Source organism: Sebastes fasciatus, chromosome 8 (genome assembly GCF_043250625.1).
Source record: "Sebastes fasciatus isolate fSebFas1 chromosome 8, fSebFas1.pri, whole genome shotgun sequence".
Taxonomy (NCBI): Eukaryota; Metazoa; Chordata; class Actinopteri; order Perciformes; family Sebastidae; genus Sebastes; species Sebastes fasciatus.
The window spans coordinates 1723346-1741321 of NC_133802.1; the positions used below are offsets into that span (position 1 = coordinate 1723346).

General features: G+C 43.8%; 1 protein-coding gene across 15 annotated transcripts in view; it reads right to left on the reverse strand.

Moving 5' to 3' along the window:
- hspg2 (heparan sulfate proteoglycan 2) overlaps positions 1 to 17976 on the reverse strand; it is a 160309-nt gene that overhangs the window by 59803 nt on the left and 82530 nt on the right. For all 15 annotated transcript variants that reach the window (XM_074642440.1, XM_074642436.1, XM_074642452.1 and 12 more), the window contains 20 exons: positions 17350 to 17481; positions 16826 to 16970; positions 16094 to 16251; positions 15101 to 15241; positions 14804 to 14967; positions 14149 to 14328; positions 13687 to 13883; positions 12627 to 12774; positions 11058 to 11185; positions 10730 to 10816; positions 8900 to 8958; positions 8557 to 8627; positions 8215 to 8355; positions 6737 to 6910; positions 6268 to 6447; positions 6048 to 6166; positions 4977 to 5088; positions 4529 to 4642; positions 4203 to 4330; positions 3570 to 3656 (listed from right to left, as the gene is read on the reverse strand). In XM_074642440.1, coding sequence (XP_074498541.1) covers positions 3570 to 3656; positions 4203 to 4330; positions 4529 to 4642; positions 4977 to 5088; positions 6048 to 6166; positions 6268 to 6447; positions 6737 to 6910; positions 8215 to 8355; positions 8557 to 8627; positions 8900 to 8958; positions 10730 to 10816; positions 11058 to 11185; positions 12627 to 12774; positions 13687 to 13883; positions 14149 to 14328; positions 14804 to 14967; positions 15101 to 15241; positions 16094 to 16251; positions 16826 to 16970; positions 17350 to 17481 — 2665 coding nt within the window. The remainder of the gene's footprint in view (positions 1 to 3569; positions 3657 to 4202; positions 4331 to 4528; positions 4643 to 4976; positions 5089 to 6047; positions 6167 to 6267; positions 6448 to 6736; positions 6911 to 8214; positions 8356 to 8556; positions 8628 to 8899; positions 8959 to 10729; positions 10817 to 11057; positions 11186 to 12626; positions 12775 to 13686; positions 13884 to 14148; positions 14329 to 14803; positions 14968 to 15100; positions 15242 to 16093; positions 16252 to 16825; positions 16971 to 17349; positions 17482 to 17976) is intronic.

A 17976-nucleotide genomic window follows, 5' to 3' on the forward strand; every position in this document is an offset into this window, starting at 1 on the left:
AAGTATCATAAACGTTTATTTGCCACAGAGCTTATTTTTGGCAATAATCCAAAATCCAATGGAAAAATCCCATTGGCTTTTTGTTCGAGGGAACCCGTGCAATTCTAACTTTCGGGTTGGCCTACAAAAATAGGTCATCCCTGTAGCACTCTATTAGTTTATCAAGTACAAAGTACAGCTGAGTTTTATGGGACTGCCATTATTAGTTATTTGTCATAAGCCAAAGTATTGGACAAAATACATTTTGACCTGCTGGTGGTGCTAAGTGGAAAAAAAGGGAATCATCAATATCATTAGATCATATCATTCATCATATCATTCATCCTCTGGGGACCATAAATATCTGTAAAAAAAAGAAAATGGATGGCAATCCATCAGTCTGAAGGGCTTCATTACTTTTAAAGCTCTATGAATAACAAATTAAGTATGATGCTTTTTTTCTTCCAATCTTTTCATATTGATGCATATAATTACTATTGCAGCATGTACTGTACGTCCAATTGTTTGTAATGTATTGGCTATTTATCCTATCCTTTAATTTTCTTAAGACAGTGGAAAAAATACAAAAATACAAAATGTGAACATGTTGGGGCTCTTTGATTAAAAACATTCGGTACAGAATGCATACTCTGCAAACGAGAAGTATTAAAATCACAGGGTGACATGGAGGTGTAAGGCTTTTCCAGGCCACCAACACATATGATTGGAAGCACCAATAAATGCAAACCCATGTGAATGCAGGAAACAAGAATGATGGGCACAAGGTCTTCAGAACAATCTAACCAATGGCCAGGGGGGGATACTTGTAAAACGTGAGGTAGTCTGGCCATAACACAATGGACAAATGTATACACATAAGAGGTACTAATGCTAAGCTATCTCTTCATTGCATTGCATAGCAATAGTTCTGATTATATATAACTATATTATACGACATCGGGATGGCATTAAATATCTGGAAAGTCCCTCTAAAATAACAGTGTCATAAAATCAGTCCCTTCATTAAGTTCCATTGATGTGTAACAGAAATAAATATCAGGATCAGAGATATAAACAATGGAAACTGATTAATATAATGAAACACAGCACATTATTCCCAATCATCGGGGATAATTTTGATAGGAATGGCCAGCCTTCCCAAGACAACATGAAAAGAACCGTCCTGATGCTTTTTTTGCTTTGGAGACTTGTAATCTCCTTGTAAGAGCCGCAGTAGGTCCAACAAACCAGAATGAGTCTTCTTTTTCTTCTGCTGGGGTTTTTTAGTTACTTTCTTTGCAGTAGTAGCCTTCGTTTTAAGGGGAGTTGATTTCCTTTTCACTGACGTGTTTGACTTCTTCACTGTAGTAGTAGCCTTGGTTTTAGCAGGAGTTGATTTCCTTTTAGACTTCTTCTTCGTAGTAGACTTGGTAGGTTTTGTGGTTGAGACCGTGGTCTTTGCAAAATTCTTCTTTGTATTGTTAGAGACCAACTTATATGAATTGGTCTCCACCTTTTTCCCATTTTGGTTAGAGTTACCCTTCTGTGACTCTGACGATTTCCTTGAATCGCCTTCTGAAGACTTTCCACCCTCTTGAACCTTCTCTGGAACTGGTGCGTCTGATCTGAACGTCTTGTTACGTCCATTGTTTCTGACAGAAAATGAATCCTTTTTATTGGCCTGGTTGGGCTTTGGTTTGAGAGATGGTGGCTCCAGTTGGAATTTAGTAATTGCTTCTGTAACTTGCTTTGGTTTTGTTTGGCTCGGCTGTGAAACACGTTTAGCTGCGGACCTCCCACCCTCAGGCCTTTTTGTTTTAGGCTTCACTGTAGCTTCAGATATAGATTTTGAGGTAGTCCTGGGTTTACTCAGGGTGCTCCTCGACTTAATCGTTGACCTTGTTGAGACTTCACTTTTGGATCTAGTGACTGTATTTATCACTGGTGTAGCGGTGGCTGCTGGTTTGAGTTTTCTCTCTCTCTGAGAAGCAGAAGTGGGTTTGTTTGCGGGGAGGCCTGGGGTAGGTATGCTTTTGGGCACTGTGGCTCTACTGGTGAATGGTGTTTCTGTGGGTATAATTCTCACAGGAGGCCGAGGCGTTGAGTACAACGGGAGTGCGAGGACTGTAGCGATTGAAGGCAGAGCCCTCTTTTCTTGGGGCGAACGGGAGACGTGTCTGGAACGTTTCATTTTGTTCATCTCCTGAGCCAGGGCGGTGAAGCCGTCGATCAGGATCTCCAGCCTCCCCTCCAGTCTGCTCAGACGGGTGTCCATGTCTGTGTAGCTCTTCTCCAGCTCGCTAACCTTCTTGTTCTTCTCCCCAGCCGACTGGATGGCGATGAGCTCCTTCAGCTGGGAGCTGAGTTGACTCTGCTGATCCCCCAGACTGTGAATGCTCTCCTTCATGTCAAGCGTGTTGCTTTCCAGCATGCTCAGGCGCTGGTTGAAGGTGTTCAGGTGAAGCCGGAGCAGGTGCTGGAAGCTGGAGTCCCTGCTCTCTGGGCTGGGCGTGAAGCGTGGTGGGAGCCTGGATACTGCTCTGTTTGGGGTGATTGAGACCGTGCCCACCCCAGTTGCTGTAGTGGAACGAGTTGAGCGAGTAGGGATGAGGGTTGTTCCTATGGTCTCATCATCATCTCCACTGCCATACGGTTCTATCTCTTTCTCCCAGCTGAAATTGAACACTGCTTCAGCTCCACATCCCGCAGGTAGGAGGCCCTCTATCTGCTTCTCCAGGAAGGGATCCCCACAACTGTCTGCAGACGGCATCTCTTCTCTTAATGTCAAAACAGCAGAATCAGGTATGATGCAGGCAGAGACGTTCAAATAAATGAATGATTTATAAGTTGCATTTTACACCCAGAAGTCACCTCGTCATCTTTGCCCTCGGAGCGGCAAAGATCGATTAGCCAGACAGGAGTCCTCATAAATGCCACATCTACATTTATGTCGTAGAAACCCAGAAAATATATTTGGTCTGTGCACAGACAGAAATCACGTGAGCCAACACCTTAAAATGTCGCTGCCGGCAAAGCGCAAAGCTGAAGCAGAAAGCAAGAAGTCTTTTAAAGGGAAAGCAAAGGACAGAAGAAAGCAAAAGGCCGACTAAACTTAATGTCTCCTGAGGGCTTACAGCGCTTTTATTTCTGACGAATTTCTTCTCCACGAACAATAAAATCTGAGTGATTACATACCATCAAAGGCCCCTTATCCTATAATAAAGATATATTCTTCTACCGCAGAAGAAATTACCTTACATTTTGCAAATCAATAAATCCAAGAAAACAACATTCACCAGTAGATCTATATAACAGCGTACAGTACAAAACTTCAGAATGGGTGGCACCGATTTGCCCGTCCCTGGACTTGACACCACTCAATCACAACTGCCGGGAAAAAAACAAGGGAGATGCAACCACAGACATGCTTTTATCCCTTTCCTGTGAATGAAACCACTGGGTGCTCCTGCCAGCCCCTGCTAACCTTGCTGCCGGCCCGCCCAGTAACCCAAAACACTGTCCAGAGGACAGTCAGAGGAAGACAGAGAGGAAGAAGAAAAGCAGAGAGAGAACAAGGGTTGGGGGTGTACCTTTCACAGCGTCGTCCGGTGTATCCAGGGGGACAGTTGTCACAGGTCGGCTGACCGTCAGACTCCAGGTAACAGGTCGGGGAGAATCTGTGCCAACAGAGGGCCACGCATACCATGAGGATACCATCATGTGATTTCATTCACAGTGTGATCTCTGTTTATTGTGGAGCATTTCAGTGATTTCAGCACCTGCATTGCACACTGTGTACTTTGCCTAGTCCAGCATTAAACAGAATAATTAACAGTAATCTATACTAAAGGTGTTAACGCCATAACGCGTTAATGCAAGTTCGTTTTAACACCACTAATGTCTTTAAGCATTGTCGCAGCATAGTTTTTTGCATGCAGTAAACATTTGTTGTTTTTGCCTATTCTAAAATGGTGTATTTTTGGTGTTCTTTATACTATGACAGTTTTCCTAAAATTAAATTGAAAAAAATCGCAATATATATATGTATATATATATATATATATATATATATATATAGCCTTGCTTACAGTATCGCAATATACAAGCGATACAATACGCAAGAAACGCATCGTATTGCCAGATTCTTGCCAATACACAACCCTAATCTATACTGACTGAATCAAATTGACACAAGTTGAAAAGACCTTAAGACATGAACTCACTGGTTGCTGGAAGCGGTTCCAGGACAGGGGCAGGGCTGGCAGGCCTGAGCGCCGCCCGTTACCGGTTTTCCATAGAAACCAGTCTGACAGCGTTCACACCTTGGCCCGGCGGTGTTATGGAGACATTGCTTTTGGTCAGGACACACAGAAATAAAGAAGACTGTGAGATCCATGGAACAGTTGAATATACAGTAGTGATGGTGTGTTTCCACATGTTGCGATTCGCCAAGAAACCATTAGTGCATTCCACTGCACAGATCAAAGCAGGTTCAACAAGGGCAAAAACATGGGAGAGAAGAAGAAGGAGAGAGGAGAGTAAAACCTACCAGACACCTGCCAGTCTCCGTGTCACAGCCGCCGGCGTGACCATTGCAGTCACACCGCTCACAAGTGCCAAGGTAGAGGCCAGAGCTGGTCCGAGTGTAACCATCATCACACTCCTGCAACGACATGGAAAAACACCTCAGGTGAGAGACAAGTGATGACAAAGAGGAATACTTCTCTAATACGTCTTTGTTCCACTGCAGCAGGGAGACACACTGCAATTATCATCAATGACTGCAATGGAAACAAGTTCACTGTGCTATTATTAACAAGCTTAGGCATATCTGTGATACTTTTCTTTCCTATTTTCAAACTAAACTAAACTAATCTTGAGAATGAAAGTTCATTCTTGACCTTGGAAATACTAGTTCAAATGATGAAAGCTCCAAAAAAAGCTAGTAAGTGGACCTTTGGTTACAAATGTCTCATCTCTGAAATCTGCATGTGTACCTGGCAAGAAGGTCCTTTGTATCCCTGAGGGCAGGCGCACTCTTCCACCTCCAGAGCACGTTCATTACCAGTGGAGTGAGGAACAGCGACGTCCATCTTGATGTCTGAGATACTATTTAACACAAAAACAAACCCACATTTACAATCAACTTTATGTTTGCCATTAAAGGGATGGTTCGGGTGTTTTGAAGTGGCGTTGCATGAGGTACTTATCCAAAGTCAGTGCTACCGTAGATGACAGTAGGCACACCCCCTGCTTAGGAGAGTTACCGCACGGACTCAAAGCAATGTACCGCTGTGGACGGGGCTGGCAGCTAAATGTATTTTAGCCACCTAAAAGAATCAACATCAGTTTAAATGTATGCTATATTTATAATATTTTCACTGCTTTATGTTGCAGTCAGACAGCCCTTGACAGCCGTTGTTATCCATCTATGCTCTCGCCAAAGACACCAGACTCCATTGAATAAACTGTAATTTTACCTTGCAGAACATGCTGCCTCGATCAGTTAGTTTGTTTGTGCTATTGTGTGAATTTGGTGAATCCAAACTGACCAAAGTCAAACAATAACACAAACAAACTAACCGATCGTACGAGGCAGCGGCAGACCAGCAACTCCCGTATACTGCGAGGTCAAATGTACAGTTTTTTTGGTTGCTTTGTAGAGAGCGTAGATAACGGCTTTAGTTCCCCGTCGGAAACATAGACTGTATAGCCGTCTCATGGCTAGGTAAACCAGCGGAAATAGTCTAAATATTGTACACTCAAACTGATATGGATTATTTTAGGTGAGTCTTTCTTTTAAGTGGCTAAAAATACATTTTGCTGCCGGCCCCGTCCACAGCAGTACATTGCTTTTCTTCCATGCAGTAACTCCTGTCTGCTTCTCCAAGCAGGGGGCGTGCCGACCATCATCTACTGTAGATAATACACTGACTATGACTATGGATCACTACCTCATACAACCCCACTCTAAAACACCTGAACTATCCCTTTGTGTGCAATGCTATTGGAATCATTTTGAGGTATGGGGATGAGCTGTGCAGTGACAGAGGAAAGTCCCACCATACCTGCTCTCAGCCATGTTGTCTGCGTAGGTGGCCCTGATCATGAAGACAGTAACGTCAGCCAGGGCCATCAGAAGGTGCTCGCGAGTACATGGCTGCCCATCAGCGCGTCGCCATCCAGACTATCAGCCAGAGAGGGATGGAGAACGGAGAAAAAGTTAAATAACTAACATAGTGTGAGGATTCAGATTTAGCTAAACGATACGTGAACAATGAAACGTACCTCTCTGAAGGTCACGGTGACAGTATGTGGGACACGTGGGAGGGGCTTGGTCTGAGAGTAGTGCTCCAGGAAGATGCCGTTGCCCTGGAGAACCACAGCCGGCTTGCCGTCAATCACCAGTGAGCGCTGAGACGGTTCAAAGCGCACAGTGTAGCGAAGCTCCCCTCCGTACGCCGTCACCTGGTAGCAACATGGTGAAAAGAAATCTCAACAAAACCGGATGGTGGAAAGGTATTTCCCCCCTATGATACTGAGGGGGAAAGTCACAAGACACCCATGTTGGGCTCAACTGTGAATTTAAGTCAAAGGTTCAAAGGAGAAGATAAGTGCAGCCTTTTCACTCGACAACATGTTGAGGCATGACTGAGTGGGACAGAGAGGGCAGAGAAATCTCGCTTGACTTACACTTGACAGTTTTTTTCCTCTCTTATCCCCTCGCCCGCTCTCTACTTTGTTGTTTTCCTCTCACCTTATCTCCTCTGAAGCTCGCAGGCAGGACCCAGTAGTAGATGTCATTGGGGACGCTGGAGAATGAGCGGTAGACAACTTCAGAGGAGCCCCTCTGGGAGATGCCTTCAGAGATAGTTTTAGTGTTGGCACTGTTGGACAGGGAGAAGAGCTGCCCGTTCACCCCTCCTTCAACCTACAGACACAAACAATTTGACTGAATGAGATGGGAACCAGTGTTCATTGACAAAAACTATGATGTTCATCAACGATCTTTTTTTCCATGACTACGACGAGACGATGACGAGACGTCAGCGACATTATTAAAAACTAATGGTGACGATAGCAAACATGCAATATCGTTGACAAAAAGAGACTAAAATGTAGTTTAAAAACATAGAAACTTTACCGAAATGACTCTTTATTTTTGTCACCTTCCACCCTCTTTTCCTTCTCTCTGTCACTCTCTCTTTCTGTCTCAAGCACACACACACACACACACACACACACACACACACACACACACACACACACACACACACACACACACACACACACACACATACACACACATCGCGATGTGGCAGTGGCGCTCAGTCAGTTTCCATCCTCCATGTCTCAGACCTCAGCCCTGACAATTGTGCTACATTAATGCATAAAGCTGGCAGTTTGTGGGTCGGGTCGGGTTCAGGTGGTGGATTAAAGTATATTTTCGCATGTTGGGCGGGCGGACTGGCTCTCATAACAGACCGGTGGGTACGACTGAGCTGCACATCACTGATGAGCGCAGTCAGGAGGACTCGGAGTAACTGCAAAGCTGCATTCTTAATCATTCAACAATTATTTTTCATCAGATAATCAGAAGATAAAATCTTCTGTGAAATAAGAATGACTAAAATTATTGGTTTGGCAAGACTGAATTGACTGAAATATTCAATATTATCTGATGCCTAAAAAGGACATTTGACACAGGACTACTAAGACTAAATAAAAAATAGCTGACACAATTAAAGGGACTGTTCATAACTTCTTACACGTATAAATCAATCCGGGTCGGTGTCCCATGCGCGCTCGCGTGTGGCTGCGCTGTTCAGACTCAGACTCCAACACAAACTACACGGAAGCAGTTAACAAGCATTTCTGATTCTTACAAACAGTCCCTTTAAGAGAGAAAACATTTTGACATAAAGTTAACTAAAATGTAATGATTTTTGGTGACTAAAACTAGACTAAAACCGTGAAGGATAAAAATGACTAAAATGTGACTAAAAACTAATAAGCATTTTTGTCTTAAGACTAAGACTAAATCTAAAATAGCTGCCAAAATGACCACTGATGGGAACTGAGAATAGAATGCGCTCGCACAATCAGTGTTTGCACATCTCACCATTTAGCGTCTGAAAGGATTTGCTGATGCCGCACACTGCGCAAACACTGAGTCAAACCTTGATACCAAAAATATTCACCCCTCCCTTTACCGCCGGTAGCATGGCAACCTACCTGATCTCTATTCCAAGTGGAGCTGGCACACTGTTTGGTGACGCCCATACAGAAGCAACGTAGACAGCCATCGGGGTTGGTGTCCGATAGGTGGAAGAAGCCGGCCTTACACTCGTCGCACACAGCGCCTAACACGTTGCTCTGAAACACAAACACATGCACATGTGTAATCAATCTGCCTGTCAAGCTCATTTCTTTCATAAAAGATGACAGAAGAAAAGAAACAGTAAGAGACGTCAGCCTCAAATATACATACATATATATATATATACAGATGTCACAATAAATGTCATAATATAATCCTAATATTTCACTTAGCAGCTTGGCATACTGTATATGTACCTTGCAGCTGCATGGTCTGCTGCTGGAGCTGGAGCTGATGCTTCCTCTGTTATCACACTTGGAGCTTGGTGCTGGGAGAAAGCAATGGAAAGAAGATGACACACTGTACGGGGTGGAAAGTGCACCTGGCAGTGTTCCAGCCACTCTGCATACCTGAGCCATGACCACATATTACTGCCTACTGTAACACCGGGGAACAAAACAATGGTAATCATTACACAGACCTCCTTGTGGTCATATCGCTGGATGGTAAAACAAACCAGGTGCAGCTTCTGTCGATTTCATGCGTTGAAATGAGAATTTAAAAAATGTTGTATGAGCAATTAGTTGAACATATACTCACTGTTAGGAACACACTTTCCATTAGGAAGAAGAGGGTTACCCTGGTAACCGGGAGCACACCTGAAATGAAACAAAAATATAAAAGATATGATTTACCTATTTGTTATAGCTCCTTCTGCTTGTTACGGTCAATCTTCATTCGTCAAAACCATATTCTGGGGTAGTTTGTGTTATTAATATCATCACAACAATCTTGTAATAAAGTATAAATATGACATTTATCATTACTACCAGTCTTTAAAGAGTGATATCATGTCTTATAAACCATATTACTGCCATCTCCAAACTATCTAAACTGTAAACTTACAGTAAAGGGATAGTTCGGGTATTTTGATGTAGGAAAGCAATGCAGTGCTGTGGATGGGGCCGGCAGCAAAATATATGTTAGACACCTAAAAGAAAGGCCCACCTAAAAAAATCAATATCAGTTTAAAGGGACTGTTTGTAACTTCTTACACGTATAAAACACCCGAGTCGGTGTCCCATGCGCGCTCGCATATGCACGCTAGCGTGTGGCTACGCTGTTCAGACTCAGACTCCAACACAAACTACACGGAAGCACCAAAATCTCAAAGTTGTATCTAGTGAAGCCCGTCTGTTAAACGGTGTTGGCCACGGTCAGAGGACGCGGGGGAGACCGTAGCTTTGGTCTCCAGGACCGGAGTCTCTGCTGTACTCTGCTCCTCTGCTCCTCTGCCTGCTTGCCTTCACTCAGCTCGCTCCAACTCACGTGCATGCGCGCACACTGCACACTGCAGAAGAGTTAGTTTAGCTCTGAGAATATCTAGTGAATGTTCAGTGGATGTTTGTGCAGAAATAACTGCTGCAGCTCCTCCAGACCAGCAGAGGTTTCCCGTGTCTTGTGAAGTGACGGGGCTCCGCAGAGAGAAACGTTATCGTCTCTGACCGGGTGCCGTTGCCTCCCTCCCACTGCGGTCGGGAGGCCAAGGCAGAAAAAGTCAACACTATGATCAGCATTGATTCATGGAGAGACCTTCGTCTGGTCAGCTAACATTACTGCCAAGCAGCTGAAAAATTCATGTCTATGTAGAGCGAGCCCGGCGCTGACTTTCGTTGACTTAACGGCCACAGATGTCGCTGTTAACAAGCATTTCTGATTCTTACAAACAGTCCCTTTAAGTGTAAGCTATATTTTGAAAATGTTCAATGCTCTACCTTGCCGTCAGTCAGCCCTTTCTGACGGGGAACTGAAGCCGTTGTATCCATCTATGTTCTCGCCAAAGCAACCAGACTCCATTGAAAAAAACTGTAATTTAACCTCACAGAACACGGGAGTTGCTGGTCTACTGCTGCCTCGATTGGTTAGTTATTTTGTGTGTTTATGTTTGTGTTATTGTGTGACTTTGGTGAATCCGAACTGACCAAAGTCACACAATAACACAAACTAACTAAACGATTGAGGCAGCGGTAGATCAGCATCCCCCCGAGTTCTGCAAGGTAAGTGTTTTTCACTGGAGCCTGGTTGCTTTGGTGAGAGCATATATAACGGCTTCAGCTCCCTGTCAGAAACATAGACTGAATAGCTGTCTCACTGCAAGATAAAGCGGTGAAAATATTGTAAATATAGCCTACACTTCAACTGATATTGATTTTCTTTTAGGTGGCTAAAATATGTTTTGCTGCCGGCCCCGTCCACAGCAGTACATTGCATTCTGTGTGGTAACTCCTGTCTATTTCTCCAAACTGGGGGCTCTGACCGTCATCTATTGTAGGTAATACACTGACTATGGATAAGTACCTCATAAAACCCCACTTCAAAACACCCAAATTATCCCTTTAAAGGCACAGTTGACGACATCAGTTTCCTTACTTTTCACATCGTCTTCCTGTGTAGCCGGGCCTGCAGGCGTCACATGTTGGCTGCTGGTCAACGTCCAGGAAGCAGGTGTCAGAAAACCTACAAAGCCCAGTGAGAAAGCCATAGATTAAAATCTACAACCCTGGGTTAATGAGTAGCATGTTGAAAGAATGAACCGGTGCTTAAACATCTGAATGAGCTCAGCTTTGGGGGTAAAAAACCTGCAGACCGAAACATTCTATTCCCTCTGTTGCTTAGTGTGTGGTATGTGGGTGTGAATGTGTCTGCCCCTCATTGTACAGTAGATGTGTGTGTGGTCTGGGTGGGTCTGTGACCTTACCGGCGTGAGGTCTCATAGTAGGGGCAGGGGCACGGCTTGCAGTCATCGGGGCGACCTCTGCTCGGGTCACCAAAGTAGCCGGAGCGACACTTGTCACACTGAGGGCCCTCTGTGTTGTGTTGGCAGCTCTGTGGCGGGGAGAACACACTGCTCATTCTCTAGCAGGGATGCCGCTCAAAATAGGAAGGAATAGTTTGACATTTTGGGAAATACACTTATTCGCTTTCTTGCTGAGAATTACACGAAAAGATCTACACCACTTTTGTGTCTGTACTCTAAATATGAAGCTAGACTCAGGAGTTGCTTAGCTTAGCTTAGCATAAAGACTGGAAACAGGTGGAAACAGCTAGCCTTTAAAGAATCTGGTGCTGGTAGGCAGATATATATATATTTGTTTATCTTTGGAGAGGTTCCCCGTTTCCAGTCTGTATTGTGAGCTAAACACCAGCTTCATATTTAGTGTACATACTCAAGTGGTATTGATCTTCTCAACTAACTCTTGGAAAGAAAGAGAATAATAGAGTCCTTTAAGCAGACAAACATCTGGTTTGATCAACATGCTAAGTGTGGAAGTGATTATCAGCAAATTTCAATTCATCATAGGTGACTGACCGCTAGGGGTGTAAGAAAATGTTGATACACTTGAGTATCGCAATATCATGTTTTGTGATTCTGTATCGATTCTCCAAAAAACTGTATTGATTTTTAATTAACAGTTTACATGCAAACATTCATGGCAGACAGACAGTGGCTCAGATTGCACCAAAAGTAGTGAAAGCAAATGCCATCCCTGCAAACGCAAAAGTCTGTCACTGAGTGAGTGATGAAGTTACACGATTGGTCGGCTGAGTGTTGGAGTTTCCTCATTGGCCGTTGCTCTTTCGAAATGAAAAAGTGGGGTACAGTCCGTTATGCAAATGAGCCCGTCCAGTGCAAATCCGGTTCACGAAACTCGGACCAAGCTGTCAAACTAGGAGATCTAGTTCTAAAATGAAACAGGATTCAGCAATGGCATCATCGCCTATTTCTCACTTCAAATGTTTTCAGGAGTAGATTTTAGTGGATCGTTTAGACGGAACAACAGAAAGTTTACGAGCAGGCCGCCATGTTGTTTCCTGTTTGAAACTGCAAGCAGAAAACCAGGAACCAATCAGGTGCATTTCACGTCACCGCTTGAGCGGCCAGTTGAGTGGAGCAGTGCGTCCCCCTAGTGTCCTCATCGGACCTGGTGGACATGTACCGCTGGATTTAACATTATAGACATGACCACTGACTATTTGTAGAACAATCTAGTCACAAATTCACAGACTGACCATGTTCGGTCCTGCCATATACTCGGTTTTGACCGAGTCTTGTTGCTTGCTATGCTTATGTTGGTGTGTTCTTTATACTATGACAGGTTTCCTATAATAAGATTTTAATAAAAAAGCAAAATATATCGCCTTCCTTAGAGTATCGCAATATATTGAATAGTAACCCCTGTATTATATACGTATCGTATCGCCAGATTCTTGCCCCTACACAGCCTTACTGAAAGCCATTGTTGCCAAAAAGGGAGTTAGCCATTACCAGACAGTGTCCGCTGATTGGATCACAGGCGCTGGCATGTCCATTACAGTTACAACCAGCACAGGTGCCGAGATGGGAGCCACCGGGGACGCGCTCAAAACCAGGGGAACACGTCTCACAGGACAGGCCTGAATATCCAGGAGGACATCTGGGAATGAGAAATATGAGGATCAGTAAACACAGGTTTCAATCCAACTCCCTCCATAACACAACTATGAAAATTATAACACTACAAATTGCACACTTTCCTCATGTTGTAAATAAGAAACTGACAAAGAGTGGAGATACTGACAAAAAACACAAGTAGAGAGAGAGGGGCATGACATGCAACAAAGGTTATTGGCCAGAAATGAACCAGGGCATGGCCACCAAAATGTCTCTCAAAATAGATTTTTGTAATTATTTAAAAAACAAAAGTTTCATGCTATATATGAATACTACTGTATTATTGTGCGGCACTTTTCACTCTATTTTTTTTATCATTAATATTTGTGTCCAACATTTGGTTATAACATGAAGGTTACAAGACATTTCTTAGGACATTTCCCGATCCACCCACCCTCAGCAGTACAATACAAAGAGGGAGGTTTGTCGGGAAAAAACAAAACAAATAAATAAATACATAAAATAGAACTAAATAAACCTAAATAAACAAATAAATGGGAAAAGTCAATGGGCTTTATCAGTTGACATTTGCTGTGCGTGATGTGAGATCAGTTCTTTGATACTGTCTGGTGTTGATGTGGTCCACGAATGGGCTCCATATATTCAGGAACAAGTCTCGGCGTCTTGCGAGTCTGAATATGGCTCATTCGTAACCTGCTGTGTTGGACATTAGTTCGATCCAGTGCTCAAAGGACGAGGGTGTGACCACAATTTACTGGAACCATGAAACTGCAGTTTTTTATGGATAATACCCAAGCACTTTTTACTCTCAATGTGCCCACAGTGGACACGCCCCAACAGGTTGCTTTGAATGTAGACGGTTGACTGACTGCTTGTAAGGATCTCCCGTCTCACTCAACCACACAGTAGCATGCTTGAGGTTTTTTTTTCTTACCTGCACTCTTCCACATCCTTAGCATGACCCAGAGTGCTGAACTCCACAGTGGTGGTATCCATGACGATGTCGCTGAGCGCCACGCTGACCATGTGGTTGTCGTAGATGGTGCGGATGTTGATGCTGTCCAGGTTGGCCAGCGTCATCAACAGGTCCTCCCGGCTCACGGGGCGACCGTTGGAGTGCTGCCATTTATCCTAAAAACAATAACAAGCAGGTTAACTGATGTATGTACTTCACATTTATTTCATTATTTCTGATAGGGGGTGTTTTGCTCTTGATTTGAATGTTATAGTGCAAGTCAAATTTGGTCAAAATGTTGTTATTGTGAAATTTGGTGTTCACTGTGAATTTGTAGACAACCTCTACCACATGTTAGTATTTTTGCAAAAACTACATGTCTTCATCACAAATTGACCACAGGATTGTGCAGAATTTGCACTTTCTTAGTCAAAGACCTACTTCAGTGAATTTGATCTCCCTCTGGTTGACCACTTGGGCAGGGGTGGGGCTGCCTCTGCGGTACACAAGCCTGCGGCCATTTCCAACCAGTATCACATCCGGCTTCTCCACAGGCTCAGACAGTCCACGGGCCAGCGTGTACCGCACCTTGAACTTCAGGGATCCTCCATAGGAGTCAATCTGAAAACAGATTAAATGCTTTAATGCTTAAGTGTGATAATTATTTAAATAAAAATATTCTCCAAACTATGGAAACTGTAACTGTAAGAAGCAGACAGGAGTTACCGCACAGAACCAAAGCAATGTACTGCCGTGGACGGGGAAGTTGCCGGTCTACCGCTGCCGTGATCGGTTAGTTTGTTTGTGTTACTGTGTAACTTTGGTTAGTTCAGATTCACCAAAGTCAAGATTTTTTAAGTGAGCCTTTCTTTTAGGTGTCTAAAATACATTTTGCTGCCGGCCCCGTCCACAGCAGTACATTGCTTTACTTCCGTACGGTAACTCCTGTCTGCTTCTCCAAGCTGGGGGCGTGCTGACCGTCATCTACTGTAGGTGATACACTGACTATGGATAAATAACTCATACAACCCCACTTCAAAACACCCGAACTATCCCTTTAAGTAAAATAAAGTCTGTTAATAATTTTAGTCCTTACCTTGTTGCCCAGAAACTGGCGAGGCAGGATCCAGAATGAGTCGAGGTTGAGGAAACGGCGCGACAGGTCGACGAGCTGGAACTCCTCCATCTCTGGGTTAACGAGGAGCTGAGTTGAGGAGAGAGGAGGAGTGCCTGGTCTGGACGGGTAGGTGACATTCACTCCTGGAGGTAAGAATAACAGATTCACTCAGCATGTTTCATGTTCTAAATGTTACGACTACACAAACGTTTAAAGGGATTTCAGGTGAAGCTGTTAGCTCTCTATCAGTTTCATAAGCATCAACAGCTTCAGTGCCTTTGAAGTTTTCCTCCTCGGTGAAACGAATGCTGATCTGGTTGCGGTAGCGACCGGTGCGCTTGCAGTTCTTGGAGATTCCAGCACAGAAGCAGGACACGCAGCGGCTCTCCACACGGAAGTGACCATCAGGACAGTTGTCTAAAGAGAACAAGAAGAGTCCATTTATATTCTGATCAGGGCTGTCAAAGTTAACACGATAATAACGTGTTAACGCAAACTTGTTTTAACGCCACTGATTTCTTTAACGCATTAATGGAACTTTTAAGGTTGTAGTGGGCTCAGTTTTAAAGCTAGAGTGAAGATACCATATGGTATCATATGAAACTAGAAAATCTGATGAATACATTGGTACCAAACATGTCATACTAGCCTGAGGTTAAATAACTTTCCAAACTTGCGCTAAATTTTGGTGAGGAAAAACTGGCATGTCCATTTTCAAAGGGGTCCCTTGACCTCTGACCTCCAGATCAGTGAATGTAAATGGGTTCTATGGATACCCAAGAGTCTCCCCTTTACAGACATGCCCACTTTATGATAATCACATACAGTTTGGGGCAAGTCATAGTCAAGTCAGCACACTGACACACTGACAGCTGTGACACTGCAGTTTGCCATGTTATGATTTGAGCATATTTGTTATGCTAAATGCAGTACCTGTGAGGGTTTCTGGACAATATCTGTCATTGTTTTGTGTTGTTAACTGATTTCCAGTAATAAATATATACATACATTTGCATAAAGCAGCATATTTGCCCACTCCCATGATGATAAGAGTATTAAATACTTGACGAATCTCCCTTTAAGGTTCATTTTGAACAGATAAAAAATGTGCGATTAATCGTAATTAACTATGGATACTCAGACGATTAATCGCGAATAAATATTTGAATTGATTAACAGCTCTAATTCTTATTGTTACTAGAATTAATTTATAGTGAAAGCTGTAGTGTTTCTGACGGTGAACCCACAGCAAAGGTGAGGTGTCCGTACCTTGATTTGGATTGGATGTGAGAGTTAGCACTCCGTCAGGGATACCAAACACAAGGCCTTTAGCGTTGATGGCCTCGCAGGTGTACGCTCCCTGATCCGCCTCCTTAACATCACGAATGGTCAGAGTGCCGCGGCCATTTTCGCTGGTTGAGGAGATCCTGGGGAACACAGAAACGCAGCACAAATGATCGCTCTTAGAGAATAAACTCAGTGGAGAGACATAATAGGAACCCGTCTGTTTCTGACTCTCGCTGTAACAGCCTGCAGAAATGTTGTTACACAAACTCCATAAAATGAAACCACACACACAGCTGCCTACGCCCAGAATGAACGTTCTGATACAGCAACTTTTGGAATCGGAGTGCACCACAAATATCTCAGTAATTAGAATCACAGGTCTTAATAAAAGACAGTCATCATATGTCAGGCGAGAAATGTGTAGAGAAGGCAAATTCATAGTCATTTTCAAATCTTCACGGTCTGCTGCAGATCAATTAGGCAAGATTGGATTTCACCAGATGCAGATGTTCTGTTTGAGACAGCTTCTCCAAATAGAGCAACACATGCTTTTTGGAAAGTAGAATCCATTTTTAACATTCAGAGTATATCAGTTCCAAAGATATTCAAAATCATTTGGACAACATTTCCCATAAACCCTGAATAATCTGTGATGTTGTCAAAGTGAGTTAGTTTGGATTACAGTGCAGAAGGAGGATTTCTCATTAAACCCACCTGCCGCTGAGAGGAATGTGTCCCCAGTTGAGTCTCCAGGTGATGATGGGTGTCGGCACTCCGACGGCCTGACAGGTGAACGTCACTGTCGCCCCCCGTGCTGCCTGAATGGACTCTTCCGGCGGGCTTGTCACAGAGGGAGGGGCTGCAAAGTGTCATGAAGATGAGAACAGTTTTAACCACATAATAAATGCACATGTACCAAAGGGCTGGCATGGGACTGGAATTTGGCAATCCAGTGAAGCTCATAAATGCCTGAAAGTCAGAGGAAACACAATTCTCCGCCATGGACGGACAATTCCCTTTCAGTTCTCAGGAACGGACGGTTCAACAAAAAGCTCTGTGTCTCTGTCGACACGTGTGTGAAAAGAGTCTGGTTCACAGCAAATTAGTCACAGCGTACAAAGGGACTCAGAGGGTGACTATAGAGGAGAGTCAAAGAAGCATGGAGAGAGAGTGCAAGAAAATGTGCATGAGAGAGAAAGACAGATACGAGCAGAGACAGCTGTTGGTGTGAGACTTACTGCAGCCGTACTCATCAGAGCGGTCAGGGCAGTCGGGCTCGTCATCACACTGGTAACTAGCCGGGATGCAGGTGCGATCGCTCAGGCATTCAAACTGCTCAGGAGCACACCTGTCGCCAGGACCCTTGGTGGCTGTAGTTTAGACAAAATGGAGATTTAGAGCAACTTTCAGTGACCTGTAAGTAGTAGTCTAACTCTTAATAAGAAAGAGAACATTGACCCATCCCTTCAAAGCAGATCATTAAAGGGATAGTTTGGGTGTTTTGAGTGGGGTTGTATGAGGTACTTATCCGTAGTCAGTGTATTACCTACAGTAGATGATGGTCGGCACGCCCCCAGTTTGGAGAAACAGACAGGAGTTACCACATGGAAGCAAAGCAATGTACTGCTGTGGACGGGGCCGGCAGCAAAATGTATTTTAGACACCTAAAAGAAAGGCTCACCTAAAATAATCAATATCAGTTTAAGTGTATGTTATATTAAGAATATTTTCACCGCTTTACCTTGGCGTCAGACAGCCCTTTCCGACGGGGAACCCAAGCTGCTGCATCCATCTATGCTCTCTTGTGAAAGCCACCAGACTCCATTGAAAAAAAACTGTAATTTTACCTTGCAGAACACGGGGGT